Consider the following 16,853-nt stretch of genomic DNA (forward strand, 5'->3'; position numbering starts at 1 on the left):
TCCCTGGGACCTTCAGAGCAGAATTCAAGACACCCCACAAGTTCCAGCTACAGATCTCATTGCTCCCCTCTAAACCTGTGATCCAGAGAAGGGTGAGACACAGTGCAAGGACACACAGCAGTGTGTGACCCGGAACTGCATGGAGGTTATTCGAGAGACATGGAGAGCAATAAGCAACCAAATGGCTCTTGGGCAACTGGATGCCTAAGACATGAGGTTGAGGCTGCCCTCTCATAGCCAAGCCCACCCCCCAACACTCACCCCAGAAGCTTCCAGAAAAATTCCTAGTTTAGGCAACATCCACAGACATGAAAACAATCCCGCCACCTCCCTTCAGCCAGTCAACATCGCCCCAAGTGGGTGCATTTCCAACCTGGACACAGAGACGCCTGAGTTTAGATGGGTCACACAGCAGGACCCTCAGCTCGGGGGCCTTGGGGATTTCTGGAGCCCCCGAGCGTGCTCAGGTCAGGGCGGGAGTCTGCCTGGTCCCGGAATGAGGCCTAGTGGCTTTGGCCACCTTGCCAGGTAGAAGACACAAAAGTAGCCCCATCACTCCGTCTGCCTTGGTCTCCCCACCTGTGAGCACGCAGAGGGGTCTCCACACCCTCCTGAGCCACCCCGCTGTGGCGGGCCCCTGCACACTCACCATCCACCACATCTTCGCAGTCATGTCGTAGCACAGCTGCCATTTGACCGATGTCTCCCCGGGCTTCCCGGACACTGGGGGCCCTGGGACCTCCATGTTGGGCCGAGATGGATGTCCCCAACTCACCGGAGGTCCCAGTACTCGGCTCCCGTGGAGCCCAGTGACTCAGAGGAGGAGGGTGCCCGGGACAAGGGGAGGGGGGCCAGGGCCAGGGAGCGAGAGCTGGAGGGCGGGGACAGAGGCCACCCACAGCCCAGGAGGCGGCTGCAATCACAGCGGCCCTGGATTTGTGAATGACACCCTCCTCAGCCCCCGGAAGCACCGCGGCTGTCCCTGCCTGCCAATCTGGGGCCACACTAGGAACTCGGACCAAGGATGCCAAGGGCTCTTCCACTTCCAGGGATCTCGGGTAAGAAGGGAAGGCTGGGGTGCCCATGTCTGAGTCTGGAGACAGCTTGAGGCTGTGTGAATGTGGATGACTGGCTTGGCCTCTCTGGGCATCTGTTTTTAAATGAGGAAACTAAGAACTAGCCCACGGTGGGATGGCACAAGTCTGTCATGTCAGCATTTAGGAGGCTGAGGCAGGAGGATTGTGGTGAGTTTGGGGCTAGCCTGGGCTACATAGTGAAACCCTGCCTCAAAAACAAAAATGCCAAAAAGCAAACAAAAACCAAAAACACCAATGTTTTTGTTGTTTTGTAATTTTTGTTCATTCTCCCGATAGCAGAGATGGAGAGGGCAGGAGGCAGATCCCATATCCTTAGATTATCACTGTGCACTTATGGAGCATAAATGTGCGCCCAAGACAGAGAATAGAGGCTCTGCTGTTGGAAGGATTGGTGGCTTGGTCTACACAGCAGAGAAAGGACTAATGGTGTGCTGCAGGAAGAACATCCCAGGGGTAAAGATGCCTGCTGGCTGGAACTGGTCTCTGCTCTTCCATGACAGGGACATGAGCAGGACTTGGGTGCTGGGCTGGGTAATTCTCCCTTCTTCTGGATTCTCCTTCCTTTCACCACCTGAAGGCTCCTATGCATCCTTCAAAACCCCAAACCCTGCCATTCTTTCTTGCAAGGACAGGTTGGGGAGGCTCAGAGAAGATCAATCAGGAACCCAGGGCTGCGTGACTCCTCCACCACAGAGCACTGGTTGTTGTTTTCTTTAAGTTTCCCCCTCTTTGTCTCCATTTTATAGACAAGAAAACTGAGTCTTAGAGAGGGCAAGTGTCACATAGTCCATCCTCATGGTACCCAGATGGGCACCAGTCACAGAGTGAGTTCTCTGCCCTCGGTTTGTTGACTGAGTCATGGAGCAGGGATTTGCTAACAGTGGACAGCCCACCACTTGCCACGGAGCTTTTCATTGTCCCCTGGGTCTGGTTGGTGACCAAAGGAGTCAGGTGTCCCCCTTTCAGCAGCTGTGTCCCTCCAGCAGCCACTCACAGCTCGTATCTGTATCCTCCCTAGCATCCCCACCTCCAGTCACCACACTCCCACCTTGCAGCCCTAACACCCCCACAGCCACAATCCCTTCTCCCTCAGCTTCACCTCCCCCAAGGTCGCACCTCATCCTTAGCAGTCACAACCCCCAGCATCTGCACACTGCCTGCCCCTCCCCCTGCAGCCATATGCCCCTTCCCCTGGCAGTTACACCCCCTAACAGCCTCATCTCCCACAATCGCACTCCCCAGTCTCAACTCACACAGTCACCCCCACTGTAGCCCTACCTCCCCCCAGCTGCAATCCCTCCCGTCATACCGCCCCCTTAACACCCCCATAGTTGTGCACCTCCACCACTGGCAGCGCCCAGTCTTATCTCCCTTCCCGGCAGTCACACCCTCCCAGCCGCAGTCAATACCCGCCGCCCCCGCCCCCCGCAGCCTACCCCCACAGATTCAACCCATCTCTGACGGTTGCATTTCCCTTTACCCCTACCCCGGAGCCACGCCCCCTCCTGCAGCCTCAGCCTTCACACTGTATGCCCTCTCATGCCCACAACAGGAATTTGCCTTGGTATCTTGTAGTCTCCCACTGCCCCCGTTCTGTCCAGTTACCCCAGAAACAGAGTCAAGAGGGCAGGAGACAGGTATGGGAAGACAGAAAGAGGGGTAACTGTCCAGTCCTACCAGCTTTCACACACCACATGTCTCAGGTTCCTTAGCTACAGAAAGAGGGGTGAGGGCGTTTGTGACCCCTCCCTCTGGCTGACCAGGCTGAGGGTAGAGGCTGTTGGAAAGTGATGGACTGCGCAGACACAACCCCACAGAGCCCGGGAGGAACCGGGTAGGGAGCAGCCTCCTGGTGAAAATGTGAGGACCAGAGTTCGAGTCCACAGTGCCCATGTCAAAACCTTGATGATGTCAAAGCTGCTTCGTAGCTGGGAGGCAACAAAGCCCCCAGGACGTGGGGCCATGGCCACCAAGTAACCTTTCCTCTTATATACAGATCATCTCCTGCATTTTGTCATGGTCAGGGACATCCAGAACACCAAGTGCTCACTCTCCAAAGAGCCTTAGGAAGCAGCACACTTCTGAGTAGCCTAGGCTGGCCCAAAAGTCCTTGGCTCAAGTAATCCTCTTGCTTCAGCCTGCTGAACCATTTTGTAGGTAGGCTGTTTATCTTTAAAAAAATAATTAATTTCCATTTGAAATAAATTTGTTTTAAATTTAAATTTTATTTTGAAATTTATCTTACAATTTACTTATTTTCTTCCCTGTAGTCTCACCTTTTCTATTTTATTATTGTTTTCAGACCTAATCTCATGACGCTGCCTAGGCTGGCCTGCATCACAACATCCTCCTACCTCTGCCTCTCCCAGGTGAGGTTTATCTTTGCCGGTTGCTTCCTATTCCAGGGGTAACTGCTGAGAACCATCTGTGCAGCCCCACCCTGTACACAGAACAAGTCTGGCCCTCAAGGTGGCAAGAGTGCATTCCCGGCAGCCCGGGAGAAAGGGGTGCACAGATGCCTGCTGGAGAAGCTGGCAAGGGGGGAGGGTAGCTGGGGCACATGTTGATTTTGCAGATTTTAGGGAATCCATTAGGAACTTGGGACATGATTTTGTTTGGTTGGTTTTAGTTTTCCAGACAGGGTTTCTCTGTGTAGCCCTTACTTTTGTGGAATTTGCTCTGTAGATCAGGCTGGTCTAGAACTCGAAAGATCTGCCTGCCTCTGCCTCCTGTCCGGTTAAGGACATGCAGCTACCATGCCCAACTCAGAAAAACATGTTTTTTCTTTTTTAAAGAATTATTCATTATATGTGTATGAGTACACTGTAGCTGTCTTCAGACACACCAGAAGAGGGCGTCAGATCTCATTACAGATGGTTGTGAGCCACCATGTGGGAATTGAACTCAAAACCTCTGGAGGAGCAGTCAGTGCTCTTAATCCCTGAGCCACCTCTCCAGCCCTCAGAAAAACATGTTTTATTCACACATTGGAATATTACTCAGTTCCAAACAAGGAGCACACCACGATGGGAAAACAAGGTGACAGATAATCCCTGTTAACAAGTAAAACTTTTATTAAATAAACTTTTAGGTTTTTGTTTTTCGTTTTTCTTTCCAGACCAAGGAGAGGTGATTTGCCGTTGAGAAGCTTGCTCCTTCGCACACGAACAGGAGGCACGGGGACTCAAACCCCACATTCCCTCTCCACCCTCGGCCTTCTCTCTCTGCTCTTCTTCAAAATTGTTTGAAGTTTGAAATTTCACGAAATTCATTGTAGCAGAAATTAAGCCCGTTGTACAAATCACATAGGGTCTCTCGTGTGGAGTATAAAAATGGTATTTACAGCTCGTAAACATGAACTAGACGGTGCGCACGCCAGCGCACGCCAGCACGCACTCAGCGGGCAACCTGCAAGGGGCAGAGGTGGGGGGAAAACACAGCGACATCCCGGACACACACGTTCGCACACTTCATAACACAGTCTTACTGTGTTACGTTCAGAACAAGGGATCATCAAACCGGAAACGCGAAACAAGGTGGGCAGAATCAGGGTGGTTTTTTTTTTGTTGTTTGTTCGCTCCCCCCCACCCCCCAATTTAGGTCAGTCAACAAACATTTTGGTAGAAACGAAAAGGGATTTTTTTTTCTTTACATTTTCTTTTTTAAACCTTAAAAAACGTTGTCTCTTTTGTTTGCTTTTGGACTTGTCGTAAGAGATTAAGACCCCACCCCCACCCCCTCACCCCCTCTTGGTGGGATGTCCAAATTAACGACTCTGTGCTTTGTGGTGGGTGTGTGGGTAGGCTGGGTAAAATATACAAGGGGTGGCTTCCCCACCAAAGTCTTCCCAAACCTCCAACTAGGAATCAAAAGCGGATTATCAGTGAGTCCCTGCACCCCTGCGTGCTCTTCTCTGTGGTCTTGTTGGCACTCACTTAGAAAAAGACCACCACCATAGATAGATAGATAGATAGATAGATAGATAGATAGATAGATAGATAGATAGATGAGAGAGAGGAGAGAGGGGAGGGGAGAGGAGAGAGAGAAGAGAGAGAGAGAAGAGAGGAAAAAGGAATCCGCGGGGTCAGCAACCGGGTCCGGTGTGGCCACGTCTGACTCACGGTGACCTCGGGTACAAGACTTTCAGTTTACGGCTGGTGATTGGAGGAGGGGCTGGGGTGGGGGTGCAATCTGGTTGGGCAGTGGGGGACAGGAGGCTTCCCTGGCAGGAAGCTAAGGACACCTGGTCACCCAAGTAAGGCTATGAAAGCGGGAGGGGCAGGGTGGGGGCGGCAGCCGTGGAGACCCCAAAAACTGGAGGTATATGGTGTTGACGGGGGTCCTGGTTTGGCATCCAGCCGGCCTCAGCTGGTCTGTCCTTGGTCCCCGATGATTGGCCGGCTCAGTGCCACCTCCTTGGACGGAGTTTGGCCGCTGTGGTTCATTCTCCAAAAATATATTGTCTATGGTGCGCGCATGTCTATGCGCAGCTACGGGGAATAGGAAGTTGGGGGTGGGGAATCCTGGCTAAGGGGGATACTGGCTGACCTGGAAAGCCTCCGAGTCAGGTGGGGGGTGTCCTCAAGCCGAGGGGCGGGTGATTGGCAGTGTATGGGCCCCTCAGACCCGGGCTTGGACTCCTGTCCCCTGTCCCACGACACACCACGGAGCCTTCTGTAACTCAAGTGGCTTTCGGTGGCTTCGGGATTTGGGGGAAGGGGGTCACTGGGAGAGCTGGTGTCCAAACTTGGCTGTAATTTACATAAAAGTCCTGGAGTGGTTGGAAGCGGGAACCGCTCAACCTGGGGAGGATGGGGATATTGGGGAATAGTAGAGCGGAGGGGGGAGGGGCACAGAACACCCTGCCCCGCTCTGTCCTGGCAAGAAAACCCCAGTGTTTTTCAAAACAACAGTTCCTGACAGTCACCATCAGTCTGGGGACATTTGCTCCTGACGTGGAACCTCCCTCCCCAGCCCAGAGCAGATGGTCCGCAGGACACTGGGTTAAAACTGGAACTATGGCAGCCGTCTGGGGGTTTCTACCTGATTCGTGGGTTTCCTAATCGAAGCCAAAATAGATAAAGCCCAAAAGACCCAGATAATGGACAAAAAACACTGAAGGATTAAAGACTGTCGATCTCTACCAGGCCCTGGGCTGGGCCGTGAAAGAAAAAGAAAAAAGAAAAGAGAAACAAAAACAAAAACACTAAAAATAAAGTATTCCTGGGTGCTCTGTAGGCTGCTGCTGCTGGGTAGCCGAGCTGTCACCTCCATGAAGTCATTGTGCAGTTGGTTCCACCTTTTAAAATCAGTTCAGTCCCAAAGAAAATGCTGAGACTATTGAAGGGGAAATTGGCTTTTGGGGTTTTTTGCTTGTTTGTTCGGGTATTTGGTTTTGTGTTGTTTTGTGAGAGTGCAAGCGACACTCTGGGTTTTGTTAACCCACTGGGCATGAAATTAGAAGACAGGACTCTCAGGGTCCACGGGAGCTGGTGGGGACAGAGGTGGGGGACCACAAGGCTATGATGTGTCCCCATTTCCTCTGCTTCAGTCCTGGGCCAAGCTTAACTGGGCATTCCAAGTTCAACTGTAGGACACAGATCCTTTCTCTGGATTAGGGCTTCTCGGCTTGCAGCTTCACAGGATGGGATAGAAGCCCCGCCCATCACATCCTGCACCCCAGACCACAAGTCCCAAACCAGAAGTTCACTGTAGTGAACTTCTATTCGTTCTTCAAAACTTTCCCTGGGAAGGAAGTCCCCTGGGTGGAACATCCTAGCTTTCTCTCCGGTTTCCCCACCCTAATCCCACCCTCTCTGCCACCCAAGCCACAAGGTAATGGGGGAGGGTTTGAATCCCCAGTTGGCCTCTTGGAGTGCCACTCCCGCCCCCAGAATCTAGAGAGTGAGCTTGGGATGGGAGGAGAGTGAATGACACCAGGGCTGGGCAGAAAACAGGGCCGCCTGGCGGCTCACCTGGGGCCACACCCACAGCACTGAAGGGCTGTGGGCGTGGTCAGTACGGGTGTCCTGGGTCTTTGGGTCTCTTCAGCTGCACCTTCAGCCTCTTCATACCAATCTGAAAGCCGTTCATGGCCTGGATGGCCGCCTGCGCGCTGGCTGGGTGGTCAAAGCTCACGAATCCTGAGAGAACAAAGTGACAGGAGCTGGTAAGGGGCGTGGTCCAGGCTTCAAGTGGCTAACGCTGGTCTTGTTCGCCTCTAGAGTTGGGGGCCTCACTCCCACCTCATCCAATCAGCTCACCTTCCCTTGTGGTGCATGGGCCACAGCCTCACTTTCTTCCTACAACACTGATGTGGCACTGGCACTGAGTACTATTCCAGAACCTTATACTTACCAGGCAAGCGCTCCACCTTGACCACGCCCCCAGACCCTCACTGGGAAAACTCTAGGCGGGGCTCCACCCTGACCACGCCCTCAGACCCTCACTGGGGAATTCTAGGTGGGAGCTCCACCCCTGACCACGCCCCCACACTCTCAATGGGGGTCTCTAGGTCTGTTCACTCACCGAAACACTTGCTCTGGTTGGTAGCCCGATCCATAAACACCTTGGAGGAGATGATATTGCCGAAGGGGAGGAACATCTGGGTCAGCTCCGTGTCTCCAAACTCCTGGGGGAGGTGGTAGATAAACAGGTTACAGCCTTCGGGACCTGTAGGTGGGGGAGAGAAAGACATAAAGCCCCCAAGGAGAGGAGGCGGACCCCCCCTGGGTTGGGGTCCAGTTCTTGTCTCTGGTTGTGGATAGAGTGAGACGTTTCTCCAGACAGAGGGCATGGCCGGGAGCAGGGTTGGGCCCTGCAAGCCTTGATCAGTCCCAAGTGCCTTCGTCCACCCAGCCACCACCAGCTCACCACAGACCAAACCCAGATAGCCTCTTGGTCCCTGCTGGAACCCCACAAGCCAGAGCCTCCCTGATGACTCCCCAAGCCCCACATCCTCTGCTGCCAGCCTCCTCCTGCAGGCTATGTACTGGAGTCAGGTGAGTGGGGGGAAGTGGTGGGAGCCCTGGGTGTGGCTCAGCCGTGGCTCATGGGCCTTGCGCTGGTCTAAGAACACCTGACACTTAAAAGAAGCCTGGAGGCCGTTGGAGGCACACACCTATCATCTCAGCATTTGGGAAGGCCAGGCAGGAGGGTTGCTGTGTTTATGAGCCCAGTGTAAGCTACATAGTGAGACCTCATAAATAAATAAATAAATAAATAAATAAATAAATAAATAAATAAATAAATGCCCAGAAAGAGAGGAAAGGTAAGAATTCATTGCCCTGAGGGAGCCAGGCCTGTCACTGCAAGGTAGAGATGTTGTCTGTTTCTCTGTCTATGTAGTTAATTTTAGGGGCGCGTGTGGAGGTCAGAGGACATGGGATTTATCTTGCTTGGTGGCAGGCACCTTTAGCCATCTTCCTGTCCTGAATTTGAAGGGGGACCTAGAAGGGGCCTGCATGGCCAAGTGTCACTGATGTCATCTGCGGTTAGCTTTCAGATCCTGGCTGTCAAGAGACAAGCACGTCCTGCTGGTGGCCTTGGGCACAAAGTGTCCAAGAGACACAGTGCAGCCTCGTGTGGGACAATCCAGGGGTGCCAGCTAACCTCAAAGTCCAAGAGCTCGGCTGTGAACCCATCCCCTGCACTCTGGAGTGTGAGCCCCCATCACAGGTGAGGGCAGCTTCGTCACAAGGGTGGCCTGAGGCTCCCCCTTCCACCTCTCCCAGGCCTTCCTGGTCCATAGGTAGGTAAAAGTAGGACTTCCTGGAAGGCCCACACGCCAGGAACTTCTCAATGACTCTGTCTACACAGGTGGGGCCAGGACACCTGAGCTCCAGATGGGAAAACTGAGGCAGGTCGTTAAGTACTCTCTGATCACCGTGCCCAGTCAGAAGAGGATGTGAGTGGCCTTGGGTCGCAGGATTCCGGACTCCTGCTTCCTCCCGCATGCCCTCCACAGCTTCACTTTACTGGGAAGGCCTCAGTTTACCCAAGATACCTCCTCGGACTCCGGACTCCTGCTTTCTCCCGCATGCCCTCCACAGGCTTGGCTTCACTGGGAAGGCCTCAGTTTACCCAAGATGCCTTCTCGCACATACGCGCACCAAAAAGGGGGTTTCCTCGCTTGTCCATAGGGGGTGGGAACCTCAAGGGCCGCCGTTCCATGGAGGGGCGAGGTCAGCAGTGCAGTTGAGGGTGGGGCTGGCAGGGGTCGCCTCACCTTCGCGCTGCTGCTGCAGGAGGTGCGGAGGCTGCGGAACGCTGTGTGCCACGGGCGCGATGGCCGCGGTGGGATACATGGCTGCGGAGAGCAGAGGCCATGCTGAGCTGCAGGACCAGAGCAGAGGGCGAGGCCTGACCGAGGGGAGGCGGGGCTAGGACTGAGGGGCGGGGCCGGTGCTGAGGACCAGACCCGGGCCTAGGGGTGCGGCTAGGCTGTGGCATCACCGAGTGGCTGGACCGACCAGGGCAGAGGGCAAGGACAGAGCCAAGGGGCGAGGCCTCGGCTGGGCTGCGGCAGGATGGGGCGGGGCTGTGGCTGAGGGGCGGTGCTTAGGGGGTGGGGCCCGGCTGGGACTTGCGCTGAGTGGCAGGACCAGGACAGATAGTGAGGTTGGGACTAAGGGACTGGGTAGGGCCAGTACCAAGTGCGGGACCGAGGAGTGGGAGGGATAAGGGCTGAAGGATGGCGACAAGGGGCAGAACCCGGGCCTAGGGCCAGGTTTGGGTGGGTCGAGGGGCAGTGATGGAGCTGAAAGTGGGGTGGGACCAGGGCCAGAAAAGTAAGTCCAGGGCTGAGGGGATGAAGGCAGAAATGCAGGAGGGACTGGGTAGGGCCAGAGCTGGAAGCGGGGCACGGCAAAGAGGGCCAGAGCTGAGGATGTATTGAGGGGCAAGGCTAAGAAAGGATCAGAGTCTAAGGTCCGGCATCAGGGCAGGTGACTTGGTCAGACGACGGTAGAGTGGATGGGGCCATAGCTTAAGGGGCAGGTCCATGGCTAAGGGGTAGGCCGGGACTCTTGCTCCATGTCTCTGCCTTCCTCCATGCCTTTGCCCTTCATTCTGGTTCCCCATAAGCTGTGGCCCTGGCCCTGCTCCTTGTGCCCCGAGCCTACTCCTCAGGTCCTAACTCTGCCCCTTATGCCCTAATCCTGCTCCTCAGCTGTCCCCACCCTTTTCTATTCCCACCACCACTCTGGCTGTACCTTGTCCCCAGACCCTGGTCTTGACCAGTACCAACCATGTCCCTTGCCTCGCCCAGTCCCCGACCCACCATTCAGCCACAGCCCTGCCTCTCTGGCCCTGGACACACCCTTGAGCCCTAGTCCCACCCTCCATCCCTCAGCCCTGCCTCACCCCACAGGGAGCAGGACCATTGGAGGGTAGAACCACTTTTGGCCAAGAAGTGGGGCCAAAGTGGAGCGTGGGGTTCTGAGTGGAGTTGGGGCATAGTGGAGGGAAGGGCTATGAATTGAGGGCTGGGATAGGGGCGTGGCCACAGCAGGAAGGGTGTAAGAGCGGAGCTCCACAGGGGTCTGAAGGGCAAGGTTGGAACCAGGTCTAATGAATCAACTTAGTTGAGCAGGGCTCTGCCTTTAGGGTGGGTATAAGGGCTCATGGGCAAGGCACTGAGTGGGCGCGTGCCTCAAGAGGTGGGGTTAGATTCACAAAGTTAGGTGGGCCAGAGTTACATAAGGTACACAGCCAGAGGCAGCCCTGGCTTTGGAGGGACCTGGGGATGAGATGTGGGGAGCCCCAGACTTAAGGGACTGTACATTCCTTAGGGGTCTCATGGAGGGTGGGACGCGTGCAGATAGATGAGCCCCTGAGGTGGGTGGTCAGGACAGGGCTGCCTCTACCTGTGTACTGCTGGACTCCGGAGAAGGCAGGATGGAGGGTCTCTGCCACAGTGGGGCTCTGAGCTGCAGGGCAGAGGATGAACTGAGCACTGACACCGACAACCACCCAGCTTCCCTTCTGTGTTAACCCCACCGGCAAGCCAAGGAAACTGCATCTCTGATATAGGTTAACTCGCCAGGGACACACACACCCATAGCAAACAACAGAAGTCTAGTGAAGCCGTGTGACCTTGTCCTCCTCAGCACCCAGGAAAACCCCCCACCTGAGGGTCATCTGCCATACCCCACTCCCTGCCCAGACTCCCTCATCCAGCCTGTGGGGACCCCTGAGTGTCTTAGGGTCCACCCAGTTCCTGGTTTGGGTCATTAGCACTCAAGGCTGGCAGCTCAGGCCCACCCTGCCTCACTTCGACAAAGCCCAGAGCCAACTACAGAATGAAGAATTTAGTGCGAGTGCTCACAGCTATTATCTTAGCACTTGGGAAGTGGAGGCTAGAGGGCTGCCCTTGGTGTAAGGCCAGCCTGGGCTACAGAGGGAGTCTAAGAGCAGCCTGCACACACAGGGAATTGAAGGCAAATCTGAACTACCCAGTATGACCTCCATCTCTCACAGCAAACAAGAAGAGACATCTGCCTAACACTGGTTCCCATTCGTGCTCCCATCCAGCCTTTGATGTCATCTGTCCCATTTTCCAGTTTAGAAACCAGCCAGAACTGGAATCTGAACCCAGAACCAACCTGCCAAGTGTGTGCTTGTGACGTAGCCTCCCTCCTCTGCCATTTCCTGTGCCCACACCTGCCTAGCCATTCCTTGTCCTGCCCTGCCACACATAGGGTGTAAGGCTGTGGGGACCTAGGTGTGTCCCTCAGTTGCCAGACCCACTCCAGACACTGTCCTGGGCTCTGGAGCACTCTCCCAATTACCTGGGTAGGGCACAAGGCCATTGGCATACACAGTCTCCAGGGCAGGGTGACTCCCGGGAAAGGGCAGGACGCCGGGGAAGCCATTGGGAATGGGCGCCATCAGGCCTGGAACAGCGGCAGTGCCTAGCAGTGGGGGTGAGTGTAACCCTAGGAGGGAGAGAGGTCAGACACGGGGGCCCAGACGTGGCCGGTTCCCCACTTGTCCTGAGACTTCCCAGGAGCTGCTCTCACCAGAGGCAGGAGCGATGGGCGTGGCAGGCAGACCGTTAAGGCTGACGGCACCAATCTGCTGGATATGGCAGGGAGGGAAGGCCACACCGGGGCTCAGGTAGCTGCCAGAGGTGGACAACACTGTTGTCTGTTGCTGCATGAGCTGAGGACAGAGGTGGTGTGAGTGGAAGCAGTACTACCGGGGTCGGGCACTGGGTGGGGGAAGGTCTCAGGATCAGTCAGCCATTTTGGGCTCAGCCCCAGATCAGCATTTGGTTTGGGATCAGGGTCCAGCAGGCGTTAGCATTTGGTTTCCGCAAAAAGGCTCAGTCTAGACTTAGACTTCCACTGGAAACTGAGGCTCAGACTTCAATTAAGGTTCGTTCTGGGATCAGAGGTCGGTCAGGCTATTAGGACTCAGCCTGAGATCCGAGGTTAGTGTGGGATACGGGGCCTGGTGCAGCACAGAATCAAGGCCCAGCTTTGACTCGGAGCTAGGGTTAGAAACAGGGTTCAATATTTGCATCCAGATTGGGGTCCAGCCTGCCTAGGGAAGGAACATGGTGCTGCCAGAAACTGAGGCTACGCTTAGGGTTAGTCAACCATCAAGACTGAGCCAGGAGCTGGGGTGATGTCAGCAGTGAGGGTGGAGCCAGAGTTGGGCTGAATGCAGATTTAGGTATGGTGGGATCTAGGCTTCAGCCAGTTGGGACATTAGCATTCTTCCCACCATCGGGTTGGGCCAGGCAGGGAGGATGTTTGTGGTTAGGGCTGTCCATCAAGATCTGGGCTTTCAGCCTGGGACTGCAGCTCAGTCTACATTCAGCATCCATGTGCTGGGGCCACTCACAGCCTGGGCGTAGGCACTGTAGGGGCTGAAGGGCAGGGTGAGGGATGGCGTCAGGATGCCCAGCTGGCCAACCATCTGCTGCATACGCCGCAATGTCCGCTCTTTATCCGTGTCGGCAAACTTGACCACCAGGCTGGAGGACGCTCCCTGTAAGGACGGTATGTGTCATTGGAATAGGAGGACAGGGTAGCCAGGACTCTAGTGCTCCCCATGGATGAGAGCAGACGTGCCAGCCATGCCTGACTCCATACCAGAAGAGCCAGGACCACAGAAGAAGTGATAAGGCTTGTCATCCTGGGCCTGGCCATGTGGTGACATGGCTGTAGTGTCTGGGAGGTAGCCACAGCCATAAGTGGGGCATGTAGGTTCAAGGGTCATGTCTGGGACAAAGATTGGGGTGGGGTGGGATTCCTAACTGAAGCCATACCCTCAAGGCAGGGGCAAAATCCAGAGGTCAGAAAAGGATGGGGGCACCATGCAACCCACACGTGGGACCAGTAGAGGTCCCCTGTGTCCAGCAGATGGATAGGACATGGCACCTGACAGTGGACCAATCACCTGTGCTCAGGGACTTAGTCAGGAGCTGGGGCTCACAGGAGGATAGGAAGCAACACGGAGACAGCTCAGTGAAGGCCTAGGGTCCAGAGTCAGTGCAGGATGAGGGCTCAGCCAGGTGCTCCCTCTGGTGATTGGGCTCGAGTGCTCCCAGCCAGCTTGCAGAAACCCCCTTGTAGTCTTCCCCTTCCAGCCACCCCCCCTCGGACAGACAACTGGCTCCTTGGTTCCAGTCATGAGGAAGCTGGCCCTGGGGGTGACCTGACGCAGCCCCGCCATGTTAGGGAGACAGCTGCTGCTCTCGGCTAGGGACTTAGTCTACCTGCAGTAATGTGGGCTCCTGAGGCCCTCCCTGGGGGGAACACAGCCCTATGTGTGTGATGCTATACCTAGGACCTTGGACACCTGTCCTCTACCCTGCCTCTGCTAAATGGGTCATCAGTGCCCCTCATTATCTCTCTACAGTCTCTGCAATGAGCCCCTGTCCTTCAGATGGGGACCTGAGCTCAGGCACCTGCCCCTCTAGGTTCTTTTTTTTTTTTTAAAGATTTATTTATTTTTATTATATCTAAGTACACTGTAGCTGTCTTCAGACACGCCAGAAGAGGGGTCAGATCTCATTACAGATGGTTGTGAGCCACCATGTGGTTGCTGGGATTTGAACTTCAGACCTTCAGAAGAGCAGTCGAGTGCTCTTACCCACTGAGCCATCTCACCAGCCCCCCCTCTAGGTTCTTACTGTCCTTCTGTCCCTTGTTCACTGGCAGACCTGACCTGAAGGACCTATGAAAATGGCCTAGCAGCCCCCCTCACTCTGTGCACCCACTGTGGCTTCCGGCTGCCCTAGAACAGGGTCCATGATCTCTACACATCACCCAACTGCTGCCCCTGCTTCTCAGCCTGTGTTACTGCCACAAGCTAAGAACTCCACTTGCCCCAGGACAGCGTCTGGTAACACACGGCTCTGATCACAGCCTGGGCTGCACATCCGGCCTCCTGTCTGAAGCAGTCTACAAAGGGAAGACGCCAAAACCACCCATCTCTCCCACCCACCTTGCGCCCAGCCCCGCCACAGCCAAGTACAGTTCTCACTCACCGGCATAGTCTGGCTGCCATGCAAGGCATGGATGGCAGCCTGGGCCTCTGTGTGGGAAGAAAACTTCACGAAGGCACAGCCTGGGAGGGAAGGGAGGAGGAGGTGAGGGACTGAAGAATATAATGGATGGGAGCAAGAGAGAGAAGAAGCCCTTGATTGCCACTCATGGACAACAGCAGACATGAGTTCATACAGACATAGGCAGGACCAAGATGGCCTGAACAGATAGGATACACCAACATCTTCTAGGGCCAGAGACTTAGATGTCAGCCATTAATTCAGCTAAATAGGAAGTCAGTCATCCATCTATCTATCCATCTGTCCATCCATCCATCCATCCACCCACCCACCCATCTATCCATCCACCAATCTATCTACCCACCCACCAGTTCATCCATCCATCCATCCATCCATCCATCCATCCATCCATCCATCAATCCATCTGTCCATTCATGTGGTCAGCCAACAGGAAGTCAACTCAGCATCCAGGAACTATGTTGAGACCCCAGTAGCCACACACACTTTCAGAGGCAGCCTGGGCCCCAAGAAGGTCCCATCAGAACAAGTAAGATAAGGTTTGAATGGCCCCAGCCCTGACCTCCAGGGCACAGACGGTGTACTGGGCCCTATGGAATCATGGAAGCTGGTCAAATGGACAGACAAACACATCGATGTGGTGTCCACCAAGGCAGGTGCACCTCTAGAGTTCATACAACATGGAGTCAGGACCAGTCAGCCTTTCAGTCATACAGATAAACAGACAGACAGACACATGAAGACACAGAACTTGAGACACAAGGAGAAAAGCTGAGAAGCTTGGGGATAGAAGGAACTCGGGCCATAATCCCGAGGGCCAATTTGAAGGGGACACAACAGCCCCATTGAGTGGACACTCAGGAGCCAGGGCTGACCCTGCCCTCCCATAGACCTGACCGCTCCTCAGCAACTAGGTCTTCTCCTCCTTTCCCTCTCCCTCCCCTTCCCACACCCAAATCCCACCCACCCACCATCTCCAACCACAAACACTCACCCCACCTGCTCCACCCCTTCCCATTGGCTATGCCCACCTCCAGTCCTATCCCATTCCGCTATTCCTGCAATCTACTGCTCTGCACCTGTGCCAAGCTCAACCCTGACCACCCCGCCCCCGCTGCCACTCCCTAAGCCCCGCCCCCAGGCTCCGCCCCCATCACCTGCCAGTCACCTTTGCTGCTGCCATCTGGTCCTCGAAGCACTGTGCACTCGTCTATGACACCAAAGGGCTGGAAGAGCCTGAGCACGTCTTCCTCCGACTGCTGCTTGTTGAGCATGCCCACGAACAGCTTCCGGTCCCCTGTAGGCGGAGCCCCGGCCCACGGCCCCGCTGAGCCCATCTGCCCTGGCCCGCGCTGCCCCAGGACCTTTGCTCAGGCCGCCCCGCTGCCCCGTAGCCCAGGAAAGAGAGCCAGGTTACTAGGGAAACCATACTCAGATGTCTGTCACTCGCTGGGGTGAGAGGGAAGGAGGAATGAATGGCAGCAGAGACGCTTGGGGCGTCAGGAAAGAAGAGACAGGAAATCGGGGACAGTCAGAAGCAGGAGACAGGGCAAGAGCGAGCTGGGGGCGGGAGGGGGGTCCGTCCTGATAGCAAGATAGAGAGTGACAGGGACTAGCAAGGCTGGCTTTACAGAGCTCCTACACATAGATAGGGTCCCAACCGCCTTGCCCACACCTATCCGCACCCCAAGTCTGCAAGCCTTCAGGCACCCGTGAGGGAACAGGAAAGGTGTGGGGTATCTGAAGTTTGGGGGAGCAGTCGGAGTCGGACAGAGCCCCAACCCCGGGGCTGCAGAGGCCCGCGGCCATGGGGAGGTTACTACTACCTCCACGGCTCTCACTGTCTGCCGGTTTCACCTGGATCGGCCGCGCCATCTGTGGAAAGGGGGACATGGTCAGGGTGGCAGAGGACAGTAGGGCGTGGGCACTGTCTTTAAGCTGTCTCAGCACACACTCAAACCCAGTGTAAGTGAGAGTTGGCCAGCAAACTCTTAGCTAGCTTTCAGAACCCAATGATAGTTATCCCAACAGGACGAACTGTCTTTGAAAATGGCCTGGGGCTGGAGAGATGGCTCAGTGGGTAAGAGCACCTGACTGTTCTTCCGAAGGTCCAGAGTTCAAACCCCAGCAACCACATGGTGGCTCACAACCATCCGTAATGAGGTCTGACTCCCTCTTCTGGAGTGTCTGAAGACAGCTACAGTGTACTTACATATAAT

The 16,853-nt window shown here is 55.2% G+C and overlaps 1 protein-coding gene across 11 annotated transcripts in view; it reads right to left on the reverse strand.

The window, feature by feature from the left end:
* Positions 1 to 4,147: 4,147 nt before the first annotated feature.
* Positions 4,148 to 16,853, reverse strand: part of Celf5 (CUGBP Elav-like family member 5) — a 23,918-nt gene continuing 11,212 nt past the window's right edge. For 4 of the 11 annotated variants that reach the window (XM_021173776.2, XM_029482766.1, XM_029482765.1 and 1 more), the window contains 10 exons: positions 16,458 to 16,509; positions 15,803 to 15,931; positions 14,599 to 14,678; positions 12,948 to 13,094; positions 12,119 to 12,260; positions 11,888 to 12,034; positions 10,964 to 11,026; positions 9,325 to 9,405; positions 7,626 to 7,769; positions 4,154 to 7,240 (listed from right to left, as the gene is read on the reverse strand). In XM_021173776.2, coding sequence (XP_021029435.1) covers positions 7,113 to 7,240; positions 7,626 to 7,769; positions 9,325 to 9,405; positions 10,964 to 11,026; positions 11,888 to 12,034; positions 12,119 to 12,260; positions 12,948 to 13,094; positions 14,599 to 14,678; positions 15,803 to 15,931; positions 16,458 to 16,509 — 1,113 coding nt within the window. In that variant the 3' untranslated portion in view covers positions 4,154 to 7,112. Of the gene's footprint in view, positions 7,241 to 7,625; positions 7,770 to 9,324; positions 9,406 to 10,963; positions 11,027 to 11,887; positions 12,035 to 12,118; positions 12,261 to 12,947; positions 13,095 to 14,598; positions 14,679 to 15,802; positions 15,932 to 16,457; positions 16,510 to 16,853 lie in introns of all 11 variants that reach the window. The other 7 variants (XM_021173777.2, XM_029482767.1, XM_029482764.1 and 4 more) reach the window with 4 other exon arrangements.

The sequence above is a fragment of the Mus caroli genome, chromosome 10, assembly GCF_900094665.2.
Source record: "Mus caroli chromosome 10, CAROLI_EIJ_v1.1, whole genome shotgun sequence".
Lineage (NCBI taxonomy): Eukaryota > Metazoa > Chordata > Mammalia > Rodentia > Muridae > Mus > Mus caroli.